A 20,480-nucleotide genomic window follows, 5' to 3' on the forward strand; every position below is an offset into this window, starting at 1 on the left:
GTATGGGGGTGTATGAGTGCCCAAGGCATGGGTAACTTACACATGTGTGATGGTATGGGGGTGTATTAGTGCCCAAGGCATGGGTAACTTACACATGTGTGATGGTATGGGGGTGTATTAGTGCCCAAAGCATGGGTAACTTACACATGTGTGATGGTATGGGGGTGTATTAGTGCCCAAGGCATGGGTAACTTACACATGTGTGATGGTATGGGGGTGTATTAGTGCCCAAAGCATGGGTAACTTACACATGTGTGATGGTATGAGGGTGTATTAGTGCCCAAGGCATGGGTAACTTACACATGTGTGATGGTATGGGGGTGGATTAGTGCCCAAGGCATGGGTAACTTACACATGTGTGATGGTATGGGGGTGTATTAGTGCCCAAGGCATGGGTAACTTACACATGTGTGATGGTATGGGGGTGTATTAGTGCCCAAGACATGGGTAACTTACACATGTGTGATGGTATGGGGGTGTATTAGTGCCCAAGGCATGGGTAACTTACACATGTGTGATGGTATGGGGGTGTATTAGTGCCCAAGACATGGGTAACTTACACATCTGTGAAGGCACCATTAATGCTGAAAGGTACATACAGGTTTTGGAGCAACATATGTTGCGATTCAAGCAACGTTATCATGGACGCCCCTGCTTATTTCAGCAAGACAATGCCAAGCCACGATTTACAACAGCATGGCTTCATAGTAAAAGAGTGCGGGTACTAGACTGGCCTGCCTGTAGTCAAAATCTGTCGCCCATTGGAAATGTGTGGTGCATTATGCAATGTAAAAAAACGACTTATGATGAACAACTTAAGCTGAACATCAAGCAAGAATGTGAAAGAATTCCACCCGAAAAGTTTCAAAAATGTGTCTTCTCAGTTCCCAAATGTTTACTGAGTGTTGTTAAAAGGAAAGGCCATGTAACACACTGGTAAAAATGCCCCTGTGCCAATTTTTTGGGAATGTGGCAATAAATTCCAAATTAATGATTATTTGCACAAAAAAAAATGTGTTTCTCATTAGTTATGTTGTCTTTGCAGTCTTTTCAATTGAATATAAGTTGGAAAAGTATCTGCAAATCATTGTATTCTGTTTTTATTTAGCATTTGCACAACGTGCCAACTTCACTTGTTTTGTGTTTTTGTACAATTCCACAACTTGTGTCACGAGACTGATGGTTGGGCACACCCGCACAGAGGAAGTAGACGGGTCCTGGAGCTGCTGGGAGCCATGGAGTCGCTGTGGAGCCTTCATGAAAAGACACCGCAGGAGGAGGTGCAATAACCCCGCCCCCTTGAGAGGAGGCCAACCTTGCACGGGTCCTGAGACGGACGAGGAGCTCTGTCACATCTCCCTCTTTAAAGGGTAGAAGCTTTCCAATGTCTTTCTAATACACCTTTTCAGAGCTTCCTCTTCGGTCCTCATTTCCCCTGTGGTTATACTAAGAGTTCACTTTTCTCTTCCAGACAGGAAACGTGTGACAATGATGATGACTTCTCTACGGGATGGAGGGAAGAGCTGCCTCCTGGTGTGAAGGGCTGTCCCAGACCACCGCCACCCAACAATAGCTACCTCAGGGTAATAATCAGTTAATATTGACAAATGTGGGAAGGCCGTTCCTTTTTGGAGATGGAATTACCATGTTTGTCGGACCACAGGGCGCACCGGAGTATAAGGCGCACTGCCGATAAGCGGGTCTATTGAGGTCTCCTTTCATACAAAAGGTGCATTATTCTCTCTTCTCATCCGTGGCTTAATAATTCAACATCAACTCCAGAAATGTGTCCCGTGAAAAACCGTCCGACCAGAACCCTCTAATAACTAAAGTTCCGTGGGTGAATTAGATAAACAAACTGCAGTTTTTAGCGCTTTGATAGCTGGTCTACTGACAGATTTGCCCCGCTGCCTTGTGGGTTAGTCTGGGAAGACAAAAGACTAGGAGAGCCCATCCTGAGATAAACGCAAATGCTGGTAGGCGCACCAAAGGCGGTCCTCCGACAGATCCGAGCTCCGGCATCCTCCTGCGACTGCAAGGAGGTGCCGGTCGTCCTGGGTTTCCCTTGCCATCGGATATAGTTCCCCACAGCGAAGAAGTGACGTTGGAGTCTGCATGTCTCCCTCGTCGAAAAAGACCTCGATGGCCGAGTGGGCGAAGGTCCACAACGGTCACAAAGGCGAAAGAAGGCTGCAGCAAAGATGGGCCCCTAATTGTCTTGGTCTCCATGCCCTTGGACCCTGGCCTTCTCTTTGCCAAGGACATTGTGGTGGCTGTCTGTGCACCAGTCTCCCCACTTTTAAAGATTCCACGCACAGGCGTTCTCCTGAAGGCAGTCCCACCAACAGGAGGACAATCATACTTGTTCCGAGTGATCGCCGCCGATGACTGACAGATATAAGTAAGAACTTTACACTACTTTATATTACAAAAGGCAACGGCGGAAAATGACTGTCACATAAGAAGGTAGAGAAAAAGAAGAAGCTTATGACTACGGTGTCGGCACGGACTACAATGGCAGACTCATGCACATTTTCAGGACTTATGCAGATCCCAAATACACATCAGTGTCGTGACGAGGGGGGGGGGGGTTGCAGCTCGATGCGAGGATTGTTCTCCCAGGATGCAATCGGACTATACTGAACACGGCTTGAAGGTAGGAACATTATCTAATTATTCCAAACTCAAAGTACTACAAAAAGCGTCAAGGTGAAGGCACAGCTTAACGCAGCAAACAAAAGCTAAGACTTAGCTTAAACTATGGACATGAAACATGAAACTAAACACATGAAAATAAAATCACTAGACAAATACTAAAAACTATGGACATGAAACAGAAAGACTTACTGGACATGGCATAAATCGAACAGCATGATCAAAACAGGGCAATGTTGCCAGGTAGACTAACTGAAAAAGACAGGCTTAAATAATAATCTCAGGTGTGATCCGAACAAATGAGGCTGTTATGTTTTACTAAGAGGAGATGACGGCAGACTAACACCAGGTGGCAGTACTGTCAAAAGATTTATTTTCATACGAAGTAAATATATATATAATAAGAATATAAACAATACTAATGAATAAACCAAGGAAATGAAGTGTGACAAAAACTCAAATGTGTATGGTGTAAGGCTATGTGTGTAGATTAGCTGAGGTGTGTCTTACCAAAATGTTGACGAGAGCGAAGAAACGCGGAAGTCCGTGGGAAAACCTGTCCAAGCGGGAGGTCGAGAATCCAAAAGGTAGTCCGGGAGGCAAGGGGAACAGCAGGGGATCCAGGAGAACACGGGGAATGCGGCGGGAAGACAACAGGAAACATCAGAACCAACAGAACACGGAAGTCGCAGGGGAAGATCGAGTACGCAGGATGGAAGCCAGATACGGAATGCTTACACAGGTACAAAAGACTATAATCCGGCGAGTGATGGCAGGTTGTCCAGGTTTATGAAGGCAGCTCCGTCATTACCGTCAGGTGTGAAGATTGCAGCTGACGGCTACTGCAGGGCGGAGACGTGCACGGCTCGTCCTGGCTGTGCGCGCCCGTGGCCGTGTCCTGAGGTGCGTGTCCTGAGGTGCACACAGACGGACGAGCGGCGCTGGCAGGAGTCTGAACCGTAACAGAGGCAGGTGAAACTAATGAGTCGCCATGGAGACAAAACAGACAAGAAGCAAAAACAGGAACTAATGAAGTCTAAAACTAACAGAACATAACAAAAACATGATCCAGACCACGGATCAAGACAATCAGCAGGTACTAGAAGGTAAGAAAAGTTGGTTTTGCATGATATTGTGACACAAAACGCCAGCTAATCGGTGCCATTTTGCATTCTTTATACACACACACCATAATAATACTGGTGTGTTCAATGCACCCACAATCCAGCAGTCGGTGCGGCTTCCTAGCTAACCCAAGTCGTACTAAAAAAATGTTGATAGATGTTTGAGCGCCGTGTGTAATGTTCTACATCCTCAATGGAACATGTCAACTGTTGGTGTTTTTTACTGCCATCATATTGCAGTCTTCACGTATCTCTTTTGTCGTGTGACTGCCATCTACTGGTCACACTTATCATTACACCATGTACCAAATAAAATTACTTCTAGGCCAGTAAGCACAACCAGAATTGTGCCGTATGGGTTAAAAGGGGAACTGTTTGGTGATAAATGGCTTTGGCTTTGCATAGTAAAGTTTTACTAATACACCCCCATACCAAGACAGATGCTGGCTTTTGAACTTTGCGCCTAGAACACTCCAGATGGTTATTTTCCTCTTTGTTCCATAGGACACCACGTCCACAGTTTCCAAAAACAATTTGAAATGTGGACCTGTCAGACCACAGAACACTTTTCCACTTTGCATCAGTCCATCCAAGATGGCAGTGTTTCTGGGTGTTGTTGATAAATGGTTTTGGCTTTGCATAGTAGCGTTTTAATTTGCACTTATAGATGTAGCGACAAACTGTAGTTACTGACAGTGGTTTTCTGAAGTGTTCCTGGTCCCATGTGGTGATATCCTTTACACACTGATGTCGCTTTTTGATGTAGTACCGCCTTAGGGATTGAAGGACTGTAATATCATCGCTTACGTGCAGTGATTTCTCCAGATGGTGAAATCCCTAAATTCCTTCTTATAGCTGGTTGAGAAATGTTGTTCTTAAACTGCTTTTTTTCTCACGCATTTGTTGACAAAGTGGTGACCCTCGCCCCGTCCTTGTTTGTGAATGACTGAGCATTTCATGGAAGCTGCTTTTATAGCCAATCATGGCACCCATCTGTTTCCAATTAGCCTGCACACCTGTGGGATGTTCCAAATAAGTGTTTGATGAGCACTCCTCAACTTTCTGTCTTTTTTGCCACTTTTGCCAGCTTTTTTAAAACATGTTGCAGGCATCAAATTCCAAATGAGCTAATGTTTGCAAAAAATAACAAAGTTTACCAGTTAAATATCTTGTCTTTGCTGTCTATTCAAGTGAATGTAAGTTCAAAAAAAGCAGTTCCCAATCATTGCATTCTGTTTTGATTGAGCTAACTTCACTGGTTTTGGGTTTTGTAGATTGAAAATCATAATATGACCCTTTTAAAAAAATGGCACAAAGGCTAAAATTGTCTGATGGGATTCATTGTGCGCATCTATTTTCACAACTTTCCAGTTTTGTAACGGAGACGAGTCAAATCTACAGACAGCAAAACAAAAATGCCAAGGGGACATTTATTTTTTAAAAGTACTTTTGTCCTTTTTAGAAAGCAAAGCAGTACTATGACTTTGGTGAGGATGAGGAGGTCAAGTGCTACACCGGGTTCGACATGGAAGGTTTCCAGTTCATCAACTGTCTTCCCGATGGGACGTGGAGTCCACCAAAAGCGAGGTGCCTCAGTAAGTTGATGGCTCGTTGAAATAATAGAAGTCCAAATCTGTGTGTCTGCTCTCAAGGAATGTCCTTTCTGCACCTTTAGGGAAGATCTGCCTTCCTCCCAACATCCCTGACAGCATGACTTTGTCCCCCAACAAAGAGGAATACAAAGTGGGTGATGTAGTGGGTTTCAACTGCCTTGAGGCGGGCCTGTCTCCACTGCCTCGAGGTCTGCACAGGTGTGGCACCAGCCTCACCTGGGAGCCCCCGTTACCTGCAGCACTACACTGCACTGATGGTACATACTATACTGCACAGTTGTACTGTAAAGTAGGCACTAGTCCCACTCTGGTACTACACTGCACTGATGGTACATACTATACTGCACACTTGTACTGTAAAGTAGGCACTAGTCCCACTCTGGCACTACACTGCACTGATGGTACATACTATACTGCACAGTTGTACTGTAAAGTAGGCACTAGTCCCAGTCTGGCACTACACTGCACTGATGGTACATACTATACTGCACAGTTGTACTGTAAAGTAGGCACTAGTCCCACTCTGGTACTACACTGCACTGATGGTACATACTATACTGCACAGTTGTACTGTAAAGTAGGTACTAGTCCCACTCTGGTACTACACTGCACTGATGGTACATACTATACTGCACAGTTGTACTGTAAAGTAGGCACTAGTCCCACACTGGCACTACACTGCACTGATGGTACATACTATACTGCACAGTTGTACTGTAAAGTAGGCACTAGTCCCACTCTGGCACTACACTGCACTGATGGTACATACTATACTGCACAGTTGTACTGTAAAGTAGGCACTAGTCCCACTCTGGTACTACACTGTACTGATGGTACATACTATACTGCACAGTTGTACTGTAAAGTAGGCACTAGTCCCACTCTGGCACTACACTGCACTGATGGTACATACTATACTGCACAGTTGTACTGTAAAGTAGGCACTAGTCCCACTCTGGTACTACACTGCACTGATGGTACATACTATACTGCACAGTTGTACTGTAAAGTAGGTACTAGTCCCACTCTGGTACTACACTAAACTGATGGTACATACTATACTGCACAGTTGTACTGTAAAGTAGGCACTAGTCCCACACTGGCACTACACTGCACTGATGGTACATACTATACTGCACAGTTGTACTGTAAAGTAGGCACTAGTCCCACTCTGGCACTACACTGCACTGATGGTACATACTATACTGCACAGTTGTACTGTAAAGTAGGCACTAGTCCCACTCTGGTACTACACTGTACTGATGGTACATACTATACTGCACAGTTGTACTGTAAAGTAGGCACTAGTCCCACTCTGGCACTACACTGCACTGATGGTACATACTATACTGCACAGTTGTACTGTAAAGTAGGTACTAGTCCCACTCTGGTACTACACTGCACTGATGGTACATACTATATTGCACAGTTGTACTGTAAAGTAGGCACTAGTCCCACTCTGGCACTACACTGCACTGATGGTACATACTATACTGCACAGTTGTACTGTAAAGTAGGTACTAGTCCCAGTCTGGTACTACACTGCACTGATGGTACATACTATACTGCACAATTGTACTGTAAAGTAGGCACTAGTCCCACTCTGGCACTACACTGCACTGATGGTACATACTATACTGCAAAGTTGTACTGTAAAGTAGGCACTAGTCCCACTCTGGCACTACACTGCACTGATGGTACATACTATACTGCACAGTTGTACTGTAAAGTAGGCACTAGTCCCAATCTGGCACTACACTGCACTGATGGTACATACTATACTGCACAGTTGGACTGTAAAGTAGGTACTAGTCCCACTCTGGTACTACACGGCACTGATGGTACATACTATACTGCACAGTTGTAAAGTAGGCACTAGTCCCACTCTGGTACTACACTGCACTGATGGTACATACTATACTGCACAATTGTACTGTAAAGTAGGCACTAGTCCCACTCTGGTACTACACTGCACTGATGGTACATACTATACTGCACAGTTGTACTGTAAAGTAGGTACTAGTCCCAGTCTGGTACTACACTGCACTGATGGTACATACTATACTGCACAGTTGTACTGTAAAGTAGGCACTAGTCCCACCCTGGCACTACACTGCACTGATGGTACATACTATACTGCACAGTTGTACTGTAAAGTAGGCACTAGTCCCACTCTGGCACTACACTGCACTGATGGTACATACTATACTGCACAGTTGTACTGTAAAGTAGGCACTAGTCCCACTCTGGTACTACACTGCACTGATGGTACATACTATACTGCACAGTTGTAATGTAAAGTAGGCACTAGTCCCACTCTGGCACTACACTGCACTGATGGTACATACTATACTGCACAGTTGTACTGTAAAGTAGGCACTAGTCCCACTCTGGCACTACACTGCACTGATGGTACATACTATACTGCACAGTTGTACTGTAAAGTAGGTACTAGTCCCACTCTGGTACTACACTGCACTGATGGTACATACTATATTGCACAGTTGTACTGTAAAGTAGGCACTAGTCCCACTCTGGCACTACACTGCACTGATGGTACATACTATACTGCACAGTTGTACTGTAAAGTAGGTACTAGTCCCAGTCTGGTACTACACTGCACTGATGGTACATACTATACTGCACAGTTGTACTGTAAAGTAGGCACTAGTCCCACTCTGGCACTACACTGCACTGATGGTACATACTATACTGCACAGTTGTACTGTAAAGTAGGTACTAGTCCCACTCTGGTACTACACTGCACTGATGGTACATACTATATTGCACAGTTGTACTGTAAAGTAGGCACTAGTCCCACTCTGGCACTACACTGCACTGATGGTACATACTATACTGCACAGTTGTACTGTAAAGTAGGCACTAGTCCCACTCTGGCACTACACTGCACTGATGGTACATACTATACTGCACAGTTGTACTGTAAAGTAGGCACTAGTCCCACTCTGGCACTACACTGCACTGATGGTACATACTATACTGCACAGTTGTACTGTAAAGTAGGCACTAGTCCCACTCTGGTACTACACTGCACTGATGGTACATACTATACTGCACAGTTGTAATGTAAAGTAGGCACTGGTCCCACTCTGGCACTACACTGCACTGATGGTACATACTATACTGCACAGTTGTACTGTAAAGTAGGCACTAGTCCCACTCTGGCACTACACTGCACTGATGGTACATACTATACTGCACAGTTGTACTGTAAAGTAGGCACTAGTCCCACTCTGGTACTACACTGCACTGATGGTACATACTATACTGCACAGTTGTAATGTAAAGTAGGCACTAGTCCCACTCTGGCACTACACTGCACTGATGGTACATACTATACTGCACAGTTGTACTGTAAAGTAGGCACTAGTCCCACTCTGGCACTACACTGCACTGATGGTACATACTATACTGCACAGTTGTACTGTAAAGTAGGTACTAGTCCCACTCTGGTACTACACTGCACTGATGGTACATACTATATTGCACAGTTGTACTGTAAAGTAGGCACTAGTCCCACTCTGGCACTACACTGCACGGATGGTACATACTATACTGCACAGTTGTACTGTAAAGTAGGTACTAGTCCCAGTCTGGTACTACACTGCACTGATGGTACATACTATACTGCACAGTTGTACTGTAAAGTAGGCACTAGTCCCACTCTGGCACTACACTGCACTGATGGTACATACTATACTGCAAAGTTGTACTGTAAAGTAGGCACTAGTCCCACTCTGGCACTACACTGCACTGATGGTACATACTATACTGCACAGTTGTACTGTAAAGTAGGCACTAGTCCCACTCTGGCACTACACTGCACTGATGGTACATACTATACTGCACAGTTGGACTGTAAAGTAGGTACTAGTCCCACTCTGGTACTACACTGCACTGATGGTACATACTATACTGCACAGTTGTAAAGTAGGCACCAGTCCCACTCTGGTACTACACTGCACTGATGGTACATACTATACTGCACAGTTGTACTGTAAAGTAGGCACTAGTCCCACTCTGGTACTACACTGCACTGATGGTACATACTATACTGCACAGTTGTACTGTAAAGTAGGTACTAGTCCCAGTCTGGTACTACACTGCACTGATGGTACATACTATACTGCACAGTTGTAAAGTAGGAACTAGTCCCACTCTGGCACTACACTGCACTGATGGTACATACTATACTGCACAGTTGTACTGTAAAGTAGGTACTAGTCCCACTCTGGTACTACACTGCACTGATGGTACATACTATACTGCACAGTTGTAAAGTAGGCACTAGTCCCACTCTGGTACTACACTGCACTGATGGTACATAATATACTGCACAGTTGTACTGTAAAGTAGGCACTAGTCCCACTCTGGCACTACACTGCACTGATGGTACATACTATACTGCACAGTTGTACTCTAAAGTAGGTACTAGTCCCACTCTGGTACTACACTGCACTGATGGTACATACTATACTGCACAGTTGTAAAGTAGGCACTAGTCCCACTCTGGTACTACACTGCACTGATGGTACATACTATACTGCACAGTTGTACTGTAAAGTAGGTACTAGTCCCAGTCTGGTACTACACTGCACTGATGGTACATACTATACTGCACAGTTGTACTGTAAAGTAGGCACTAGTCCCACTCTGGCACTACACTGCACTGATGGTACATACTATACTGCACAGTTGTACTGTAAAGTAGGCACTAGTCCCAGTCTGGTACTACACTGCACTAATGGTACATACTATACTGCACAGTTGTACTGTAAAGTAGGCACTAGTCCCACTCTGGCACTACACTGCACTGATGGTACATACTATACTGCACAGTTGTACTGTAAAGTAGGCACTAGTCCCAGTCTGGCACTACACTGCACTGATGGTACATACTATACTGCACAGTTGTACTGTAAAGTAGGCACTAGTCCCACTCTGGCCCTACACTGCACTGATGGTACATACTATACTGCACAGTTGTACTGTAAAGTAGGCATTAGTCCCACTCTGGTACTACACTGCACTGATGGTACATACTATACTGCACAGTTGTACTGTAAAGTAGGCACTAGTCCCACTCTGGTACTACACTGCACTGATGGTACATACTATACTGCACAGTTGTACTGTAAAGTAGGCACTAGTCCCACTCTGGCACTACACTGCACGGATGGTACATACTATACTGCACAGTTGTACTGTAAAGTAGGTACTAGTCCCAGTCTGGTACTACACTGCACTGATGGTACATACTATACTGCACAGTTGTACTGTAAAGTAGGCACTAGTCCCACTCTGGCACTACACTGCACTGATGGTACATACTATACTGCACAGTTGTACCGTAAAGTAGGTACTAGTCCCAGTCTGGTACTACACTGCACTGATGGTACATACTATACTGCACAGTTGTACTGTAAAGTAGGCACTAGTCCCACTCTGGCACTACAGTGCACTGATGGTACATACTATACTGCAAAGTTGTACTGTAAAGTAGGCACTAGTCCCACTCTGGCACTACACTGCACTGATGGTACATACTATACTGCACAGTTGTACTGTAAAGTAGGCACTAGTCCCACTCTGGCACTACACTGCACTGATGGTACATACTATACTGCACAGTTGTACTGTAAAGTAGGCACTAGTCCCACTCTGGTACTACACTGCACTGATGGTACATACTATACTGCACAGTTGTACTGTAAAGTAGGCACTAGTCCCACTCTGGCACTACACTGCACTGATGGTACATACTATACTGCACAGTTGTACTGTAAAGTAGGCACTAGTCCCACTCTGGCACTACACTGCACTGATGGTACATACTATACTGCACAGTTGTACTGTAAAGTAGGCACTAGTCCCACTCTGGTACTACACTGTACTGATGGTACATACTATACTGCACAGTTGTACTGTAAAGTAGGCACTAGTCCCACTCTGGCACTACACTGCACTGATGGTACATACTATACTGCACAGTTGTACTGTAAAGTAGGTACTAGTCCCACTCTGGCACTACACTGCACTGATGGTACATACTATACTGCACAGTTGTACTGTAAAGTAGGTACTAGTCCCAGTCTGGTACTACACTGCACTGATGGTACATACTATACTGCACAATTGTACTGTAAAGTAGGCACTAGTCCCACTCTGGCACTACACTGCACTGATGGTACTTACTATACTGCAAAGTTGTACTGTAAAGTAGGCACTAGTCCCACTCTGGTACTACACTGCACTGATGGTACATACTATACTGCACAGTTGTACCGTAAAGTAGGTACTAGTCCCAGTCTGGTACTACACTGCACTGATGGTACATACTATACTGCACAGTTGTACTGTAAAGTAGGCACTAGTCCCACTCTGGCACTACACTGCACTGATGGTACATACTATACTGCACAGTTGGACTGTAAAGTAGGCACTAGTCCCACTCTGGTACTACACTGCACTGATGGTACATACTATACTGCACAGTTGTAAAGTAGGCACTAGTCCCACTCTGGTACTACACTGCACTGATGGTACATACTATACTGCACAGTTGTACTGTAAAGTAGGCACTAGTCCCACCCTGGTACTACACTGCACTGATGGTACATACTATACTGCACAGTTGTACTGTAAAGTAGGCACTAGTCCCACCCTGGCACTACACTGCACTGATGGTACATACTATACTGCACAGTTGTACTGTAAAGTAGGCACTAGTCCCACTCTGGCACTACACTGCACTGATGGTACATACTATACTGCACAGTTGTACTGTAAAGTAGGCACTAGTCCCACTCTGGTACTACACTGCACTGATGGTACATACTATACTGCACAGTTGTAATGTAAAGTAGGCACTAGTCCCACTCTGGCACTACACTGCACTGATGGTACATACTATACTGCACAGTTGTACTGTAAAGTAGGCACTAGTCCCACTCTGGCACTACACTGCACTGATGGTACATACTATACTGCACAGTTGTACTGTAAAGTAGGTACTAGTCCCACTCTGGTACTACACTGCACTGATGGTACATACTATATTGCACAGTTGTACTGTAAAGTAGGCACTAGTCCCACTCTGGCACTACACTGCACTGATGGTACATACTATACTGCACAGTTGTACTGTAAAGTAGGTACTAGTCCCAGTCTGGTACTACACTGCACTGATGGTACATACTATACTGCACAGTTGTACTGTAAAGTAGGCACTAGTCCCACTCTGGCACTACACTGCACTGATGGTACATACTATACTGCACAGTTGTACTGTAAAGTAGGTACTAGTCCCACTCTGGTACTACACTGCACTGATGGTACATACTATATTGCACAGTTGTACTGTAAAGTAGGCACTAGTCCCACTCTGGCACTACACTGCACTGATGGTACATACTATACTGCACAGTTGTACTGTAAAGTAGGCACTAGTCCCACTCTGGCACTACACTGCACTGATGGTACATACTATACTGCACAGTTGTACTGTAAAGTAGGCACTAGTCCCACTCTGGCACTACACTGCACTGATGGTACATACTATACTGCACAGTTGTACTGTAAAGTAGGCACTAGTCCCACTCTGGTACTACACTGCACTGATGGTACATACTATACTGCACAGTTGTAATGTAAAGTAGGCACTGGTCCCACTCTGGCACTACACTGCACTGATGGTACATACTATACTGCACAGTTGTACTGTAAAGTAGGCACTAGTCCCACTCTGGCACTACACTGCACTGATGGTACATACTATACTGCACAGTTGTACTGTAAAGTAGGCACTAGTCCCACTCTGGTACTACACTGCACTGATGGTACATACTATACTGCACAGTTGTAATGTAAAGTAGGCACTAGTCCCACTCTGGCACTACACTGCACTGATGGTACATACTATACTGCACAGTTGTACTGTAAAGTAGGCACTAGTCCCACTCTGGCACTACACTGCACTGATGGTACATACTATACTGCACAGTTGTACTGTAAAGTAGGTACTAGTCCCACTCTGGTACTACACTGCACTGATGGTACATACTATATTGCACAGTTGTACTGTAAAGTAGGCACTAGTCCCACTCTGGCACTACACTGCACGGATGGTACATACTATACTGCACAGTTGTACTGTAAAGTAGGTACTAGTCCCAGTCTGGTACTACACTGCACTGATGGTACATACTATACTGCACAGTTGTACTGTAAAGTAGGCACTAGTCCCACTCTGGCACTACACTGCACTGATGGTACATACTATACTGCAAAGTTGTACTGTAAAGTAGGCACTAGTCCCACTCTGGCACTACACTGCACTGATGGTACATACTATACTGCACAGTTGTACTGTAAAGTAGGCACTAGTCCCACTCTGGCACTACACTGCACTGATGGTACATACTATACTGCACAGTTGGACTGTAAAGTAGGTACTAGTCCCACTCTGGTACTACACTGCACTGATGGTACATACTATACTGCACAGTTGTAAAGTAGGCACCAGTCCCACTCTGGTACTACACTGCACTGATGGTACATACTATACTGCACAGTTGTACTGTAAAGTAGGCACTAGTCCCACTCTGGTACTACACTGCACTGATGGTACATACTATACTGCACAGTTGTACTGTAAAGTAGGTACTAGTCCCAGTCTGGTACTACACTGCACTGATGGTACATACTATACTGCACAGTTGTAAAGTAGGAACTAGTCCCACTCTGGCACTACACTGCACTGATGGTACATACTATACTGCACAGTTGTACTGTAAAGTAGGTACTAGTCCCACTCTGGTACTACACTGCACTGATGGTACATACTATACTGCACAGTTGTAAAGTAGGCACTAGTCCCACTCTGGTACTACACTGCACTGATGGTACATAATATACTGCACAGTTGTACTGTAAAGTAGGCACTAGTCCCACTCTGGCACTACACTGCACTGATGGTACATACTATACTGCACAGTTGTACTCTAAAGTAGGTACTAGTCCCACTCTGGTACTACACTGCACTGATGGTACATACTATACTGCACAGTTGTAAAGTAGGCACTAGTCCCACTCTGGTACTACACTGCACTGATGGTACATACTATACTGCACAGTTGTACTGTAAAGTAGGTACTAGTCCCAGTCTGGTACTACACTGCACTGATGGTACATACTATACTGCACAGTTGTACTGTAAAGTAGGCACTAGTCCCACTCTGGCACTACACTGCACTGATGGTACATACTATACTGCACAGTTGTACTGTAAAGTAGGCACTAGTCCCAGTCTGGTACTACACTGCACTAATGGTACATACTATACTGCACAGTTGTACTGTAAAGTAGGCACTAGTCCCACTCTGGCACTACACTGCACTGATGGTACATACTATACTGCACAGTTGTACTGTAAAGTAGGCACTAGTCCCAGTCTGGCACTACACTGCACTGATGGTACATACTATACTGCACAGTTGTACTGTAAAGTAGGCACTAGTCCCACTCTGGCCCTACACTGCACTGATGGTACATACTATACTGCACAGTTGTACTGTAAAGTAGGCATTAGTCCCACTCTGGTACTACACTGCACTGATGGTACATACTATACTGCACAGTTGTACTGTAAAGTAGGCACTAGTCCCACTCTGGTACTACACTGCACTGATGGTACATACTATACTGCACAGTTGTACTGTAAAGTAGGCACTAGTCCCACTCTGGCACTACACTGCACTGATGGTACATACTATACTGCACAGTTGTACTGTAAAGTAGGCACTAGTCCCACTCTGGCACTACACTGCACTGATGGTACATACTATACTGCACAGTTGTACTGTAAAGTAGGCACTAGTCCCACTCTGGTACTACACTGTACTGATGGTACATACTATACTGCACAGTTGTACTGTAAAGTAGGCACTAGTCCCACTCTGGCACTACACTGCACTGATGGTACATACTATACTGCACAGTTGTACTGTAAAGTAGGTACTAGTCCCACTCTGGCACTACACTGCACTGATGGTACATACTATACTGCACAGTTGTACTGTAAAGTAGGTACTAGTCCCAGTCTGGTACTACACTGCACTGATGGTACATACTATACTGCACAATTGTACTGTAAAGTAGGCACTAGTCCCACTCTGGCACTACACTGCACTGATGGTACTTACTATACTGCAAAGTTGTACTGTAAAGTAGGCACTAGTCCCACTCTGGCACTACACTGCACTGATGGTACATACTATACTGCACAGTTGTACTGTAAAGTAGGCACTAGTCCCACTCTGGCACTACACTGCACTGATGGTACATACTATACTGCACAGTTGGACTGTAAAGTAGGTACTAGTCCCACTCTGGTACTACACTGCACATATGGTACATACTATACTGCACAGTTGTAAAGTAGGCACTAGTCCCACTCTGGTACTACACTGCACTGATGGTACATACTATACTGCACAGTTGTACTGTAAAGTAGGCACTAGTCCCACTCTGGTACTACACTGCACTGATGGTACATACTATACTGCACAGTTGTACTGTAAAGTAGGTACTAGTCCCAGTCTGGTACTACACTGCACTGATGGTACATACTATACTGCACAGTTGTAAAGTAGGCACTAGTCCCACTCTGGCACTACACTGCACTGATGGTACATACTATACTGCACAGTTGTACTGTAAAGTAGGCACTAGTCCCACTCTGGCACTACACTGCACTGATGGTACATACTATACTGCACAGTTGTACTGTAAAGTAGGTACTAGTCCCACTCTGGTACTACACTGCACTGATGGTACATACTATATTGCACAGTTGTACTGTAAAGTAGGCACTAGTCCCACTCTGGCACTACACTGCACTGATGGTACATACTATACTGCACAGTTGTACCGTAAAGTAGGTACTAGTCCCAGTCTGGTACTACACTGCACTGATGGTACATACTATACTGCACAGTTGTACTGTAAAGTAGGCACTAGTCCCACTCTGGCACTACAGTGCACTGATGGTACATACTATACTGCAAAGTTGTACTGTAAAGTAGGCACTAGTCCCACTCTGGCACTACACTGCACTGATGGTACATACTATACTGCACAGTTGTACTGTAAAGTAGGCACTAGTCCCACTCTGGCACTACACTGCACTGATGGTACATACTATACTGCACAGTTGGACTGTAAAGTAGGCACTAGTCCCACTCTGGTACTACACTGCACTGATGGTACATACTATACTGCACAGTTGTAAAGTAGGCACTAGTCCCACTCTGGTACTACACTGCACTGATGGTACATACTATACTGCACAGTTGTACTGTAAAGTAGGCACTAGTCCCACCCTGGTACTACACTGCACTGATGGTACATACTATACTGCACAGTTGTACTGTAAAGTAGGTACTAGTCCCAGTCTGGTACTACACTGCACTGATGGTACATACTATACTGCACAGTTGTAAAGTAGGAACTAGTCCCACTCTGGCACTACACTGCACTGATGGTACATACTATACTGCACAGTTGTACTGTAAAGTAGGTACTAGTCCCACTCTGGTACTACACTGCACTGATGGTACATACTATACTGCACAGTTGTAAAGTAGGCACTAGTCCCAATCTGGTACTACACTGCACTGATGGTACATAATATACTGCACAGTTGTACTGTAAAGTAGGCACTAGTCCCACTCTGGCACTACACTGCACTGATGGTACATACTATACTGCACAGTTGTACTGTAAAGTAGGTACTAGTCCCACTCTGGTACTACACTGCACTGATGGTACATACTATACTGCACAGTTGTAAAGTAGGCACTAGTCCCACTCTGGTACTACACTGCACTGATGGTACATTATATACTGCACAGTTGTACTGTAAAGTAGGTACTAGTCCCAGTCAGGTACTACACTGCACTGATGGTACATACTATACTGCACAGTTGTACTGTAAAGTAGGCACTAGTCCCACTCTGGCACTACACTGCACTGATGGTACATACTATACTGCACAGTTGTACTGTAAAGTAGGCACTAGTCCCAGTCTGGTACTACACTGCACTAATGGTACATACTATACTGCACAGTTGTACTGTAAAGTAGGCACTAGTCCCACTCTGGCACTACACTGCACTGATGGTACATACTATACTGCACAGTTGTACTGTAAAGTAGGCACTAGTCCCAGTCTGGTACTACACTGCACTGATGGTACATACTATACTGCACAGTTGTACTGTAAAGTAGGCACTAGTCCCACTCTGGCCCTACACTGCACTGATGGTACATACTATACTGCACAGTTGTACTGTAAAGTAGGCATTAGTCCCACTCTGGTACTACACTGCACTGATGGTACATACTATACTGCACAGTTGTACTGTAAAGTAGGCACTAGTCCCACTCTGGTACTACACTGCACTGATGGTACATACTATACTGCACAGTTGTACTGTAAAGTAGGCACTAGTCCCACTCTGGCACTACACTGCACTGATGGTACATACTATACTGCACAGTTGTACTGTAAAGTAGGCACTAGTCCCACTCTGGCACTACACTGCACTGATGGTACATACTATACTGCACAGTTGTACTGTAAAGTAGGCACTAGTCCCACTCTGGTACTACACTGTACTGATGGTACATACTATACTGCACAGTTGTACTGTAAAGTAGGCACTAGTCCATCTGTCACTACACTGCACTGATGGTACATACTATACTGCACAGTTGTACTGTAAAGTAGGTACTAGTCCCACTCTGGTACTACACTGCACTGATGGTACATACTATATTGCACAGTTGTACTGTAAAGTAGGCACTAGTCCCACTCTGGTACTACACTGCACTGATGGTACATACTATACTGCACAGTTGTACTGTAAAGTAGGTACTAGTCCCAGTCTGGTACTACACTGCACTGATGGTACATACTATACTGCACAATTGTACTGTAAAGTAGGCACTAGTCCCACTCTGGCACTACACTGCACTGATGGTACTTACTATACTGCAAAGTTGTACTGTAAAGTAGGCACTAGTCCCACTCTGGCACTACACTGCACTGATGGTACATACTATACTGCACAGTTGTACTGTAAAGTAGGCACTAGTCCCACTCTGGCACTACACTGCACTGATGGTACATACTATACTGCACAGTTGGACTGTAAAGTAGGTACTAGCCCCACTCTGGTACTACACTGCACTGATGGTACATACTATACTGCACAGTTGTAAAGTAGGCACTAGTCCCACTCTGGTACTACACTGCACTGATGGTACATACTATACTGCACAGTTGTACTGTAAAGTAGGCACTAGTCCCACTCTGGTACTACACTGCACTGATGGTACATACTATACTGCACAGTTGTACTGTAAAGTAGGTACTAGTCCCAGTCTGGTACTACACTGCACTGATGGTACATACTATACTGCACAGTTGTAAAGTAGGCACTAGTCCCACTCTGGCACTACACTGCACTGATGGTACATACTATACTGCACAGTTGTACTGCAAAGTAGGCACTAGTCCCACTCTGGCACTACACTGCACTGATGGTACATACTATACTGCACAGTTGTACTGTAAAGTAGGCACTAGTCCCACTCTGGTACTACACTGCACTGATGGTACATACTATACTGCACAGTTGTAATGTAAAGTAGGCACTAGTCCCACTCTGGCACTACACTGCACTGATGGTACATACTATACTGCACAGTTGTACTGTAAAGTAGGCACTAGTCCCACTCTGGCACTACACTGCACTGATGGTACATACTATACTGCACAGTTGTACTGTAAAGTAGGCACTAGTCCCACTCTGGTACTACACTGCACTGATGGTACATACTATACTGCACAGTTGTACTGTAAAGTAGGTACTAGTCCCAGTCTGGTACTACACTGCACTGATGGTACATACTATACTGCACAGTTGTACTGTAAAGTAGGTACTAGTCCCAGTCTGGTACTACACTGCACTGATGGTACATTCTATACTGCACAGTTGTAAAGTAGGAACTAGTCCCACTCTGGCACTACACTGCACTGATGGTACATACTATACTGCACAGTTGTACTGTAAAGTAGGCACTAATCCCACTCTGGCACTACACTGCACTGATGGTACATAATATACTGCACAGTTGTACTGTAAAGTAGGCACTAGTCCCACTCTGGCACTACACTGCACTGATGGTACATACTATACTGCACAGTTGTACTATAAAGTAGGTACTAGTCCCACTCTGGTACTACACTGCACTGATGGTACATACTATACTGCACAGTTGTAAAATAGGCACTAGTCCCACTCTGGTACTACACTGCACTGATGGTACATACTATACTGCACAGTTGTACTGTAAAGTAGGTACTAGTCCCAGTCTGGTACTACACTGCACTGATGGTACATACTATACTGCACAGTTGTACTGTAAAGTAGGCACTAGTCCCACTCTGGCACTACACTGCACTGATGGTACATACTATACTGCACAGTTGTACTGTAAAGTAGGCACTAGTCCCAGTCTGGTACTACACTGCACTAATGGTACATACTATACTGCACAGTTGTACTGTAAAGTAGGCACTAGTCCCACTCTGGCACTACACTGCACTGATGGTACATACTATACTGCACAGTTGTACTGTAAAGTACGCACTAGTCCCAGTCTGGCACTACACTGCACTGATGGTACATACTATACTACACAGTTGTACTGTAAAGTAGGCATTAGTCCCACTCTGGTACTACACTGCACTGATGGTACATACTATACTGCACAGTTGTACTGTAAAGTAGGCACTAGTCCCACTCTGGTACTACACTGCACTGATGGTACATACTATACTGCACAGTTGTACTGTAAAGTAGGCACTAGTCCCACTCTGGCACTACACTGCACTGATGGTACATACTATACTGCACAGTTGTACTGTAAAGTAGGTACTAGTCCCAGTCTGGTACTACACTGCACTGATGGTACATACTATACTGCACAGTTGTAAAGT

The 20,480-nt window shown here is 44.7% G+C and overlaps 1 protein-coding gene across 1 annotated transcript in view; it reads left to right on the forward strand.

Moving 5' to 3' along the window:
* The window catches only part of LOC133547868 (complement component C6-like), a 107,638-nt gene that overhangs the window by 14,478 nt on the left and 72,680 nt on the right, over positions 1–20,480 (forward strand). The window contains exons 6-9 of the mRNA XM_061893342.1: positions 1,202–1,370; positions 1,472–1,583; positions 5,242–5,374; positions 5,455–5,649. Coding sequence (XP_061749326.1) covers positions 1,202–1,370; positions 1,472–1,583; positions 5,242–5,374; positions 5,455–5,649 — 609 coding nt within the window. The remainder of the gene's footprint in view (positions 1–1,201; positions 1,371–1,471; positions 1,584–5,241; positions 5,375–5,454; positions 5,650–20,480) is intronic.

This window comes from Nerophis ophidion, unplaced genomic scaffold, assembly GCF_033978795.1.
Source record: "Nerophis ophidion isolate RoL-2023_Sa unplaced genomic scaffold, RoL_Noph_v1.0 HiC_scaffold_218, whole genome shotgun sequence".
NCBI lineage: Eukaryota > Metazoa > Chordata > Actinopteri > Syngnathiformes > Syngnathidae > Nerophis > Nerophis ophidion.